The sequence below is a fragment of the Oncorhynchus nerka genome, linkage group LG24 (assembly GCF_034236695.1).
Source record: "Oncorhynchus nerka isolate Pitt River linkage group LG24, Oner_Uvic_2.0, whole genome shotgun sequence".
NCBI classification, from domain to species: Eukaryota; Metazoa; Chordata; class Actinopteri; order Salmoniformes; family Salmonidae; genus Oncorhynchus; species Oncorhynchus nerka.
The window spans coordinates 7,349,681-7,361,659 of record NC_088419.1 but is presented as its reverse complement, the minus strand read 5'-3'; the positions used below and the strand labels follow the sequence as shown (position 1 = coordinate 7,361,659).

At 48.5% G+C, this 11,979-nt stretch overlaps 1 protein-coding gene across 1 annotated transcript in view; it reads left to right on the top strand.

The window, feature by feature from the left end:
- Positions 1-11,979, top strand: part of LOC115118883 (kinesin-like protein KIF13B) — a 98,351-nt gene that overhangs the window by 9,934 nt on the left and 76,438 nt on the right. The window contains exons 5-12 of the mRNA XM_065008577.1: positions 1,618-1,630; positions 1,737-1,797; positions 4,532-4,624; positions 5,123-5,303; positions 5,569-5,656; positions 6,359-6,493; positions 9,477-9,589; positions 10,658-10,769. Of these exons, the coding sequence (XP_064864649.1) occupies positions 1,618-1,630; positions 1,737-1,797; positions 4,532-4,624; positions 5,123-5,303; positions 5,569-5,656; positions 6,359-6,493; positions 9,477-9,589; positions 10,658-10,769 (796 nt within the window). The remainder of the gene's footprint in view (positions 1-1,617; positions 1,631-1,736; positions 1,798-4,531; positions 4,625-5,122; positions 5,304-5,568; positions 5,657-6,358; positions 6,494-9,476; positions 9,590-10,657; positions 10,770-11,979) is intronic.

Below are 11,979 nucleotides of genomic sequence, written 5' to 3'. Positions count from 1 at the left end.
GGACTCTCAGACCATGAGAAACAAGATTCTCTGGTCTGATGAAACCAAGATTGAACTATTTGGCTTGAATGCCAAGTGTCACGTCTGGAGGAAACCTGGTACCATGTCTATGGGGAAGAATGGTGGTGGTGGCAGCATCATGCTGTGAGGATGTTAATCATGGCAGGGAATGGGACAATAGTCAGGATAGAGGGGAAAGATGGATGGAGCAAAGTACAGAGAGATCCTTGATGAAAACCTTCTCCAGAGCACTCAGGACCTCAGACTGGGGCGAAGGTTCACCTTCCAACAGGACAACGACCCTAAGCACACAGCCAAGACAACGCAGGAATGGCTTTGAGACAAGTCTCCGAATGTCCTTGAGTGGCACAGCCAGGGGCCTCCCACTCTTTCTATTCTGGTTTTGAGCCAGTTTGCGCTGTTCTGTGACGGGAGTAGTACACGGCATTGTATGATATCTTCAGTTTCTTCTTAGCAATTTCTCGCCTTCATTTCTCAGAACAAGAATAGACTGACGAGTTTCAGAAGAAAGTTATTTTGTTTCTAGCCATTTTGAGCCAGTAATCAAATCCACAAATGCTGATGCTCCAGATACTCAACTTGCCTAAAGAAGGCCGGTTTTATTGCTTCTTTAATCAGACCAACAGTTGTCAGCTACAATAGTCATTTACACCATTAGCAATGTCTACACTGTATTTCTGATCAATTTGATATTATTTTAATGGATATGGATAAAAAGTGCTTTTCTTTCAAAAACAAGGACATTTCTAAGTGACCCCAAACTTTGGAACGGTAGTGTATGTACAGATGGATAAGGTGTAATTACCTCAAATGTATTGAACCGTATTGAAGTTGTTGTTTTCATATAGGAGAGGAGGAACGTCCGTCTGGGTTTGAAGGGCACGCGGCCTAGCCGTTCCAAGCGCAGCCTAGCCTAGCCGTTCCAAGCGCGGCCTAGCCGTTCCAAGCGCGGCCTAGCCTAGCCTAATCGTTCCAAGCGCGGCCTAGCCTAGCCATTCCAAGCGCAGCCTAATCATTCCAAGCGCAGCCTAGCCTAGCCTAATCGTTCCAAGCGTGGCCTAGCCTAGCCGTTCCAAGCGCAGCCTAGCCGTTCCAAGCGCGGCCTAGCCTAGCCTAATCGTTCCGAGCGCGGCCTAGCCTAATCGTTCCGAGCGCGGCCTAGCCTAATCGTTCCGAGCGCGGCCTAGCCTAATCGTTCCGAGCGCGGCCTAGCCTAGCCTAATCGTTCCGAGCGCGGCCTAGCCTAATCGTTCCGAGCGCGGCCTAGCCTAGCCTAATCGTTCCAGGCGCGGCCTAGCCTAGCCTAATCGTTCCAAGGCCTTTAGTGAGTGAAGGTCACAGCATTCTCACGTCTCAGAGCCATGGTATGAGGATTAGTTGCATTTACAGCTTTAAGCCTATGATGATTAAAAACACTATTTTTTTTGTCACCTTCGGACTTTGTTAGTAAATACGTTTTTTTAATAAGTTATATGTTTTACCCTGTACCTGAATGCTACTCAACACTGGTGTTATTAGTTAAAAGTGCCCACTTTGTTATGAGGTAAGCTGTTGTTAACTGTGGCTTTCCATTTCTCCTCTGTTGTCCTTGTCCAGGAATCAGCCTAAGGTGAGCCCTTAACCAGGACAGTATTGTGAGGTTACAAAATCACTCTTTAGTCACTACGACGGTTATGTGTGTGTTCCTCAACTGGCTGTCATTTTTCCCCCCTCAGGTCTTTGCTTATGACCACTGTTTCTGGTCCATGGATGAGGCCGACACAGACAAGTTTGCAGGTTGGTTACATATCAACCTGCGAGGGTAAAAAAAAAAAAAAAAAAACACGCCCTGTTAAGAACTCTTTTTTATTTATTTAAATATTTTTTTTTTATATATATTGACTTTCAATGTTACATACACTATTATACATGTGCTTGCACTGATTCTTGGAATTTGGTTGACTACACGATTTAAGACCACAAAATGGAAATGCTGAGTTATATTAGGTTTTATTATCATTTTATATCATAATATATATATTTTATATATATTATATATATATATTTTTTTCAATAACAAAATAATGCTCTGGGGTGAAGTTTCCCCTAGGTACAGACCTAGGATCAGTTTTCCTTTGCCCAGTCCTAATCCTTAACCATTAGTAAATGGATCCAGGAACTGCATCTAGGTGCAATTTCACACTACATCCAGGATAACAGGACAAAAGGCCATAGCTACAATATCCACAAAACCCAGTCGATGTCTTTAAGAAATGTAGCTAAATTTGTCTAAATTGATCCTTATACAATAACGAAATGGTTATATAAACAAATAATTGGTGAAATCCCAGTGTAATGAGGCCTAATGCAGTGACATGGAGTGAGTTTAGAATACCACAATTAAATAGCCAGAACTGCTAGCAACGAGCTAATCAAGCTAACAACGAACTCACTAGCTAGCGCAGCTTACGTTGAACAATTCCAGCTGAAACTGGTTTGAGAGAGGTCTGAGTTCACAATTATATTTGATTGACTTCCAAACCATTTACACAAACCTTTACTAGCCCTAATGGCGCTATTTATTTATACATCTCCCGTTGACATGACAACTGGGTCAGCGTTCCGAACCTTAGAATCGATCACGTGATCAACGCATTCGTTTTGATTGGCTGCTGCTTGCAACTAGTTGCACAAAATTGAAAAGTTTCAATTGCATTTAACCAGGTATCAGGTGAGTTGCTTATTAGTTGCAGGGGTGTGTTTCACGAAGCAATCAAGAAGTAACTCTGCTGCAAACAACTAAAATTGCGTGCAAGTGGCTTTGTGTAACCCCAGCCTTAGAACAGGTTTTGTACCAAAAGCAAACGTTTCCTGGTCCCAGTGCTGCGTGGAGGGGCTGGAAGCACTGTGTTTCCTGGTCCCAGAGCGCTGCATGGAGGGAAGCACTGTGTTTCCTGGTCCCAGAGCGCTGCGTGGAGGGGCTGGAAGCACTGTGTTTCCTGGTCCCAGAGCGCTGCGTGGAGGGAAGCACTGTGTTTCCTGGTCCCAGAGCGCTGCATGGAGGGGCTGGAAGCACTGTGTTTCCTGGTCCCAGAGCGCTGCATGGAGGGGCTGGAAGCACTGTGTTTCCTGGTCCCAGAGCGCTGCATGGAGGGGCTGGAAGCACTGTGTTTCCTGGTCCCAGAGCGCTGCGTGGAGGGAAGCACTGTGTTTCCTGGTCCCAGAGCGCTGCATGGAGGGGCTGGAAGCACTGTGTTTCCTGGTCCCAGAGCGCTGCGTGGAGGGAAGCACTGTGTTTCCTGGTCCCAGAGCGCTGCGTGGAGGGAAGCACTGTGTTTCCTGGTCCCAGAGCGCTGCATGGAGGGGCTGGAAGCACTGTGTTTCCTGGTCCCAGAGCGCTGCGTGGAGGGAAGCACTGTGTTTCCTGGTCCCAGAGCGCTGCATGGAGGGAAGCACTGTGTTTCCTGGTCCCAGAGCGCTGTGTGGAGGGAAGCACTGTGTTTCCTGGTCCCAGAGCGCTGCGTGGAGGGGCTGGAAGCACTGTGTTTCCTGGTCCCAGAGCGCTGCGTGGAGGGGCTGGAAGCACTATGTTTCCTGGTTCCAGAGCGCTGCATGGAGGGAAGCACTGTGTTTCCTGGTCCCAGAGCGCTGCGTGGAGGGAAGCACTGTGTTTCCTGGTCCCAGAGCGCTGCGTGGAGGGGCTGGAAGCACTGTGTTTCCTGGTCCCAGAGCGCTGCGTGAAGGGGCTGGAAGCACTATGTTTCCTGGTCCCAGAGCGCTGCGTGGAGGGGCTGGAAGCACTATGTTTCCTGGTCCCAGAGCGCTGCGTGGAGGGAAGTACTGTGTTTCCTGGTCCCAGAGCGCTGCGTGGAGGGATGCACTGTGTTTCCTGGTCCCAGAGCGCTGCGTGGAGGGAAGCACTGTGTTTCCTGGTCCCAGAGCGCTGCGTGGAGGGAAGCACTGTGTTTCTGCCCAGAGTGGAGGAAGCACTGTGTTTCCTGGTCCCAGAGCGCTGCATGGAGGGGCTGGAAGCACTGTGTTTCCTGGTCCCAGAGCGCTGCGTGGAGGGAAGCACTGTGTTTCCTGGTCCCAGAGCGCTGCATGGAGGGAAGCACTGTGTTTCCTGGTCCCAGAGCGCTGCGTGGAGGGGCTGGAAGCACTGTGTTTCCTGGTCCCAGAGCGCTGCGTGGAGGGGCTGGAAGCACTGTGTTTCCTGGTCCCAGAGCGCTGCGTGGAGGGGCTGGAAGCACTGTGTTTCCTGGTCCCAGAGCGCTGCGTGGAGGGGCTGGAAGCACTGTGTTTCCTGGTCCCAGAGCGCTGCGTGGAGGGGCTGGAAGCACTGTGTTTCCTGGTCCCAGAGCGCTGCGTGGAGGGAAAAACAGGCCCCAGCTTTAACTGAACTAGTACACCTGTAGAAACGAACAGACCTGGAAAACCAGACTCTTGTCTTCAGGGAAGAGAATTCTCTGCCTTGGAGAAATAGCCACATATTCTTGTGAAACTCAATTGGAATGTAATGTGTGTCTCTCAGGTCAAGAGGTCGTGTTCCAGTGCCTTGGAGAAAGTCTTCTGGACAATGCCTTCTTGGGCTATAACGCCTGTATCTTCGCTTATGGACAGACAGGTTGGTACCAGTTAATTAGTCACATTTATTTTTATTATGCCCTTTTTACATCAGCAGATGTCACAAAGTTACATACAAATAGCCAGTCTAAAACCACAAAGAACAAGCGATGCAGAAACATAGTGGCTAGAAAAAACTCCCTCGAAAAGGCGGGAACCTCGAAAGGCGGGAACCTCGAAAGGCGGGAACCTCGAAAGGCGGGAACCTCGAAAAGGCGGGAACCTCGAAAAGGCGGGAACCTCGAAAAGGCGGGAACCAGAGTAGAGTAGTTACTCAGACATTCAATGACACACACCATGTGACACACACTTCAAACACTTTTAGTCCAATTTATTCTTTTGCATTTTCTCAAACCAAAAGTTTTGGCCTGTGATTTAATTGGCAGTGCCTCACCTCTCTAGCTTTGATTGGCTGAGCCCTCCTGATCCAGTGATTTTTTTTTTCATTGGCTAAGCTTCACTGATCCTCTGATTTGATTGGCTGTGTGCCCCCCACCAGGCTCAGGGAAATCGTACACCATGATGGGTTCGTCAGAGCAGCCAGGTCTGATCCCACGGCTGTGCAGCTCTCTGTTTGACCGGATCCTACAGGAACAGAGGGAGGGAGAGAGCTTCACTGTAGAGGTCTCCTTTATGGAGATCTACAACGAGAAGGTTCGGGATCTACTGGATCCCAAAGGGTGAGGAGAACAGGAACTCTGTTTTTTTTTGGTGATCAAGTTTTTTTAAAAGTTTTTTTTTTTAATGAACAGTAAAAGACAGATAAACGTGCCGTCCCTTTACATCCAAGGTTAACACACTGAACACTAACATCCTTATCGCTGCTTAGAGATGCTCTCTCACACATCATGAAAACATTTATTCCAACATTTATTCCAATTGTTTGTTGTTGTCCCCCCCCCCAAAAGGATGGTCTTTAATGAAAACAACTTGTTCTGTTCTCAGAAGTCGTCAGGCCCTGCGAGTGAGGGAACACAAGGTGTTCGGGCCTTACGTTGATGGTCTGTCCCGTCTGGCTGTAGCCTGCTATAAGGTGCTTTCATACAGTTTTATATCATTTCATTTTCTTTACTTCTATTGGCCCAGCATGGTCTCATTGGAATACATTTTATTTACTTCTATTGGCCCAGCATGGTCTCATTGGAATACATTGTCTTTACTTCTATTGGCCCAGCATGGTCTCATTGGAATACATTGTCTTTACTTCTATTGGCCCAGCGTGGTCTCATTGGAATACATTTTCTTTACTTCTATTGGCCCAGCGTGGTCTCATTGGAATACATTTTCTTTACTTCTATTGGCCCAGCGTGGTCTCATTGGAATACATTTTCTTTACTTCTATTGGCCCAGCGTGGTCTCATTGGAATACATTTTCTTTACTTCTATTGGCCCAGCGTGGTCTCATTGGAATACATTTTCTTTACTTCTATTGGCCCAGCGTGGTCTCATTGGAATACATTTTCTTTACTTCTATTGGCCCAGCGTGGTCTCATTGGAATACATTTTCTTTACTTCTATTGGCCCAGCGTGGTCTCATTGGAATACATTTTCTTTACTTCTATTGGCCCAGCATGGTCTCATTGGAATACATTTTGTTTGTCAAGAGAGGACTGGTGTTTCTACTATATCTAAGTGCTTACATTAGAGAGACCAGCCAATACAACTCTTTCTCTCTTTCTCTCTCGCTTTCTCTCTCTCTCTTTCTCTCCTTCCCCCTCTCTCTCTTTTGCTACAGGACATAGAGTGTCTGATGTCAGAGGGTAACAAGTCTCGTACAGTAGCAGCCACGAATATGAACGAGGAGAGCAGCAGGTCCCACGCCGTCTTCAACATCATCCTCACACACACTCTAATGGACCTGGGTTCTGGGGTAGGATCAACACACACAGTCACAGACCTGTGTTCTGGGGTAGGTCCAACACGCACAGTCACGGACCTGGGTTCTGGTGTAGGTCCAACACACAGTCACAGACCTGGGTTCTGGGGTAGGTCCAACACACACAGTCACAGACCTTGGTTCTGGGGTAGGTCCAACACACACAGTCGCAGACCTGGGTTCTGGGGTAGGTCCAACACACACAGTCACAGACCTGGGTTCTGGGGTAGGTCCAACACACACAGTCACAGACCTGGGTTCTGGGGTAGGTCCAACACACACAGTCACAGACCTGTGTTCTGGGGTAGGTCCAACACGCACAGTCACGGACCTGGGTTCTGGTGTAGGTCCAACACACAGTCACAGACCTGGGTTCTGGGGTAGGTCCAACACACACAGTCACAGACCTGGGTTCTGGGGTAGGTCCAACACACACAGTCACAGACCTTGGTTCTGGGGTAGGTCCAACACACACAGTCACAGACCTTGGTTCTGGGGTAGGTCCAACACACACAGTCACAGACCTGGGTTCTGGGGTAGGTCCAACACACACAGTCACAGACCTGGGTTCTGGGGTAGGTCCAACACACACAGTCACAGACCTGGGTTCTGGGGTAGGTCCAACACACACAGTCACAGACCTGGGTTCTGGGGTAGGTCCAACACACAGTCACAGACCTGGGTTCTGGGGTAGGTCCAACACACAGTCACAGACCTGGGTTCTGGGGTAGGTCCAACACACAGTCACAGACCTGGGTTCTGGGGTAGGTCCAACACACAGTCACAGACCTGGGTTCTGGGGTAGGTCCAACACACACAGTCACAGACCTGGGTTCTGGGGTAGGATCAACACAGTCACGGACCTGGGTTCTGGGGTAGGTCCAACACACACAGTCACAGTCACAGACCTGGGTTCTGGGGTAGGATCAGCACACACAGTCACAGACCTGGGTTCTGGTGTAGGTCCAACACACACAGTCACAGACCTGGGTTCTGGGGTAGGATCAACACACAGTCACAGACCTGGGTTCTGGGGTAGATCCAACACACACAGTCACAGACCTGGGTTCTGGGGTAGGATCAACACACAGTCACAGACCTGGGTTCTGGGGTAGGTCCAACACAGTCACAGACCTGGGTTCTGGGGTAGGTCCAACACACACAGTCACAGACCTTGGTTCTGGGGTAGGATCAACACACACAGTCACGGACCTGGGTTCTGGTGTAGGTCCAACACACAGTCACGGACCTGGGTTCTGGTGTAGGTCCAACACACAGTCACGGACCTGGGTTCTGGGGTAGGATCAACACACACAGTCACGGACCTGGGTTCTGGGGTAGGATCAACACACACAGTCACAGACCTGGGTTCTGGGGTAGGATCAACACACACAGTCACAGACCTGGGTTCTGGGGTAGGTCCAACACACAGTCACGGTTCTGGGGTAGATCCAACACACACAGTCACGGACCTGGGTTCTGGTGTAGGTCCAACACACAGTCACAGACCTGGGTTCTGGTGTAGGTCCAACACACAGTCACAGACCTGGGTTCTGGGGTAGGTCCAACACACACAGTCACAGACCTGGGTTCTGGTGTAGGTCCAACACACAGTCACAGACCTGGGTTCTGGTGTAGGTCCAACACACAGTCACAGACCTGGGTTCTGGGGTAGGACACGTTTGTTCACATTCAAAACCAGCATCTGGCAAATGATTGCTTTGACTTGTACGTGAATACATGTGTTGACATCACCAAATCACTGTAGTTTCATCTAAAATCATTTATTTATCAAAAAAAATACTTTCAATTTTGCTCCACTGACTTTATTTTCTCCAGCTGGCTTTGTTGCTAACGTTGTGTTGCCAACAAATAACATTTTTCATAGCACTCTGTTTAGAGCCCTGTTCCATAGAGCCATGTGGTGTTTCGTAGAGCTCTGTTTGGAGCCGTGTGGTGTTTCGTAGAGCTCTGTTTAGAGCCATGTGGTGTTTCGTAGAGCTCTGTTTAGAGCCATGTGGTGTTTCGTAGAGCTCTGTTTGGAGCCGTGTGGTGTTTCGTAGAGCTCTGTTTAGAGCCATGTGGTGTTTCGTAGAGCTCTGTTTAGAGCCGTGTTGTGTTTCGTAGAGCTCTGTTAGGAGCCGTGTGGTGTTTCGTAGAGCTCTGTTTAGAGCCGTGTGGTGTTTCGTAGAGCTCTGTTTAGAGCCGTGTGGTGTTTCGTAGAGCTCTGTTTAGAGCCGTGGTGGTGTTGTTTAGAGCGTTTAGAGCCGTGTGGTGTTTCGTAGAGCTCTGTTTAGAGCCATGTGGTGTTTCGTAGAGCTCTGTTTAGAGCCGTGTGGTGTTTCGTAGAGCTCTGTTTAGATCTATGTTTCGTAGAGCCATGTGGTGTTTCGTAGAGCTCTGTTTAGAGCCATGTGGTGTTTCGTAGACGAGTGGTGAGAAGGTCAGTAAGCTGAGTCTGGTGGATCTGGCTGGCAGCTCTATATAACCCATGTTGTTGTAGACCAGTGGGGAGAAGGTCAGTAAGCTGAGTCTGGTGGATCTGGCTGGCAGCTCTATATAACCCTGTGTTGTTGTAGACCAGTGGGGAGAAGGTCAGTAAGCTGAGTCTGGTGGATCTGGCTGGCAGCTCTATATAACCCTGTGTTGTTGTTGTAGACCAGTGGGGAGAAGGTCAGTAAGCTGAGTCTGGTGGATCTGGCTGGCAGCTCTATATAACCCTGTGTTGTTGTTGTAGACCAGTGGGGAGAAGGTCAGTAAGCTGAGTCTGGTGGATCTGGCTGGCAGCTCTATATAACCCTGTGTTGTTGTAGACCAGTGGGGAGAAGGTCAGTAAGCTGAGTCTGGTGGATCTGGCTGGCAGCTCTAATTAACCCAGTGGTGTTGTTGTAGACCAGTAGGGAGAAGGTCAGTAAGCTGAGTCTGGTGGATCTGGCTGGCAGCTCTATATAACCCTGTGTTGTTGTTGTTGTTGTAGACCAGTGGGGAGAAGGTCAGTAAGCTGAGTCTGGTGGATCTGGCTGGCAGTGAGAGAGCTGCTAAGACTGGAGCTACTGGAGAGAGAATGAAGGAGGGGAGCAACATCAACAAGTAGGTTCTCTAGATCTTTCTCTCTCACACATCTCTCTCTCTCACACATCTCTCTCTCTCACACATCTCTCTCTCTCTCTCTCACACATCTCTCTCTCTCTCTCTCACACATCTCTCTCGCTCACACATCTCTCTCTCTCGCTCACACATCTCTCTCTCTCGCTCACACATCTCTCTCTCTCTCGCTCACACATCTCTCTCTCGCTCACACATCTCTCTCTCTCTCGCTCACACATCTCTCTCTCTCTCGCTCACACATCTCTCTCTCTCGCTCACACATCTCTCTCTCTCTCTCTCTCGCTCACACATCTCTCTCTCTCGCTCACACATCTCTCTCTCTCTCGCTCACACATCTCTCTCTCTCTCGCTCACACATCTCTCTCTCTCTCGCTCACACATCTCTCTCTCTCTCGCTCACACATCTCTCTCTCTCTCTCTCACACATCTCTCTCACACTCTCTCTCTCTCTCTCTCGCTCACACATCTCTCTCTCTCTCGCTCACACATCTCTCTCTCTCTCGCTCACACATCTCTCACACATCTCTCTCTCTCGCTCACACTCTCTCTCTCGCTCACACATCTCTCTCTCTCTCACACATCTCTCTCTCTCTCGCTCACACTCTCTCACACATCATCTCTCTCTCTCGCTCACACATCTCTCTCTCTCTCTCACACATCTCTCTCTCTCGCTCACACATCTCTCTCTCTCGCTCACACATCTCTCTCTCTCGCTCACACATCTCTCTCTCTCGCTCACACATCTCTCTCTCGCTCACACATCTCTCTCTCGCTCTCACATCTCTCTCTCTCTCTCGCTCACACATCTCTCTCTCTCTCTCGCTCACACATCTCTCTCTCTCGCTCACACATCTCTCTCTCTCTCGCTCACACATCTCTCTCTCTCTCGCTCACACATCTCTCTCTCTCTCTCGCTCACACATCTCTCTCTCTCTCTCGCTCACACATCTCTCTCTCTCTCTCGCTCACACATCTCTCTGTCTCAAAATGTAACACACTTTGATGTCTTCGTGTTTTTCTTAACATTCATTACTGTGTGGGTGTGGCCAGGTCTCTGAGCACACTGGGCTTGGTGATCTCAGCGCTGGCAGACCAAGGAGCAGGGAAGAACAAGACCAAGTTTGTTCCCTACAGAGACTCCGTTCTGACCTGGCTACTCAAGGTAGGTTATAATTCCATTATATGGGTTATTACCATTTCACATTCACCAACTGTAACAGTATTGACCTGGTCTCTCCTTCCACACTAGGGGGCATCAGGGTAGCCTAGTGGTTAGAGCGTTGGACTAGTAACCGGAAGGTTGCAAGTTCAAACCCCCGAGCTGACAAGGTACAAATCTGTCATTCTGCCCTGAACATGCCGTCATTGAAAATACGAATTTGTTCTTAATAACTGACTTGCCTACACTACATACAGTACCAGTCAACAGTTTGGACACGCCTACTCATTCCAGGGTTTTTCTTTATTTTGACTATTTTCTACATTGTAGAATAATAGAAAACATCAACACTGTGGAATAATGTAGAAACCAAAAAAAGTGAAGATATATTTTGATTTGTTTAACAAAGTAGCCACCCTTTGCCTTGACAGCTTTGCACATTCTTGGCATTCTCTCAACTTGCTTCATGAGGTAGTCACCTGGAATGCATTGTTGAAAGTTAATTTGTGGCATTTCTTTCCGTCCTAATGCGTTTAAGACAATCGGTAGGGGGGATATACAGAACATAGCCCTGTTTGGTAAAAGACCAAGTCCATTTTATGGCAAGAACAGCTCAAATAAGCAAAGAGGAACGACAGTATCAAAAACCATGAAGCGCTATGATGAAATTGGCTCTCATGAGGACCACCACAAGAAAGGAAGACCCAGAGTTACCTCTGCAGCAGAAGATAAGTTCATTAGAGTTACCTGCCTCAGAAATTGCTGCCCAAATAAATGCTTCACAGAGTTCAAGTAAGAGACACATCTCAACATCAACTGTTTAGAGCAGACTACGTGAATCAGACCTTCATGGTTGAATTGCTGCAAAGAAACCACTACTAAAGGACACCAATAATAAGAAAAGACTTGCTTGGGCCAAGAAACACGAGCAATAGACATTAGACAGGTGGAAATCTGTCCTTTGTACAGGAGTCCAAATTTGATATATTTGTTTCCAACCGCCGTGTCTTTGTGAGACGCAGAGTAGGTGAACGGATGATATCCGCATGTGTGGTTTTCACCGTGAAGCATGGAGGAGGAGGAGTGGGGCTGCTTTGCTGGTGACAATGTTGGTAATTTATTTGGAATTCAAGGCACATTCCTTCTGTTATTTCATAACCAGCATGGCTACCACAGCATTCTGCAGCGATACGCCGTCCCATCTGGTTTGTGC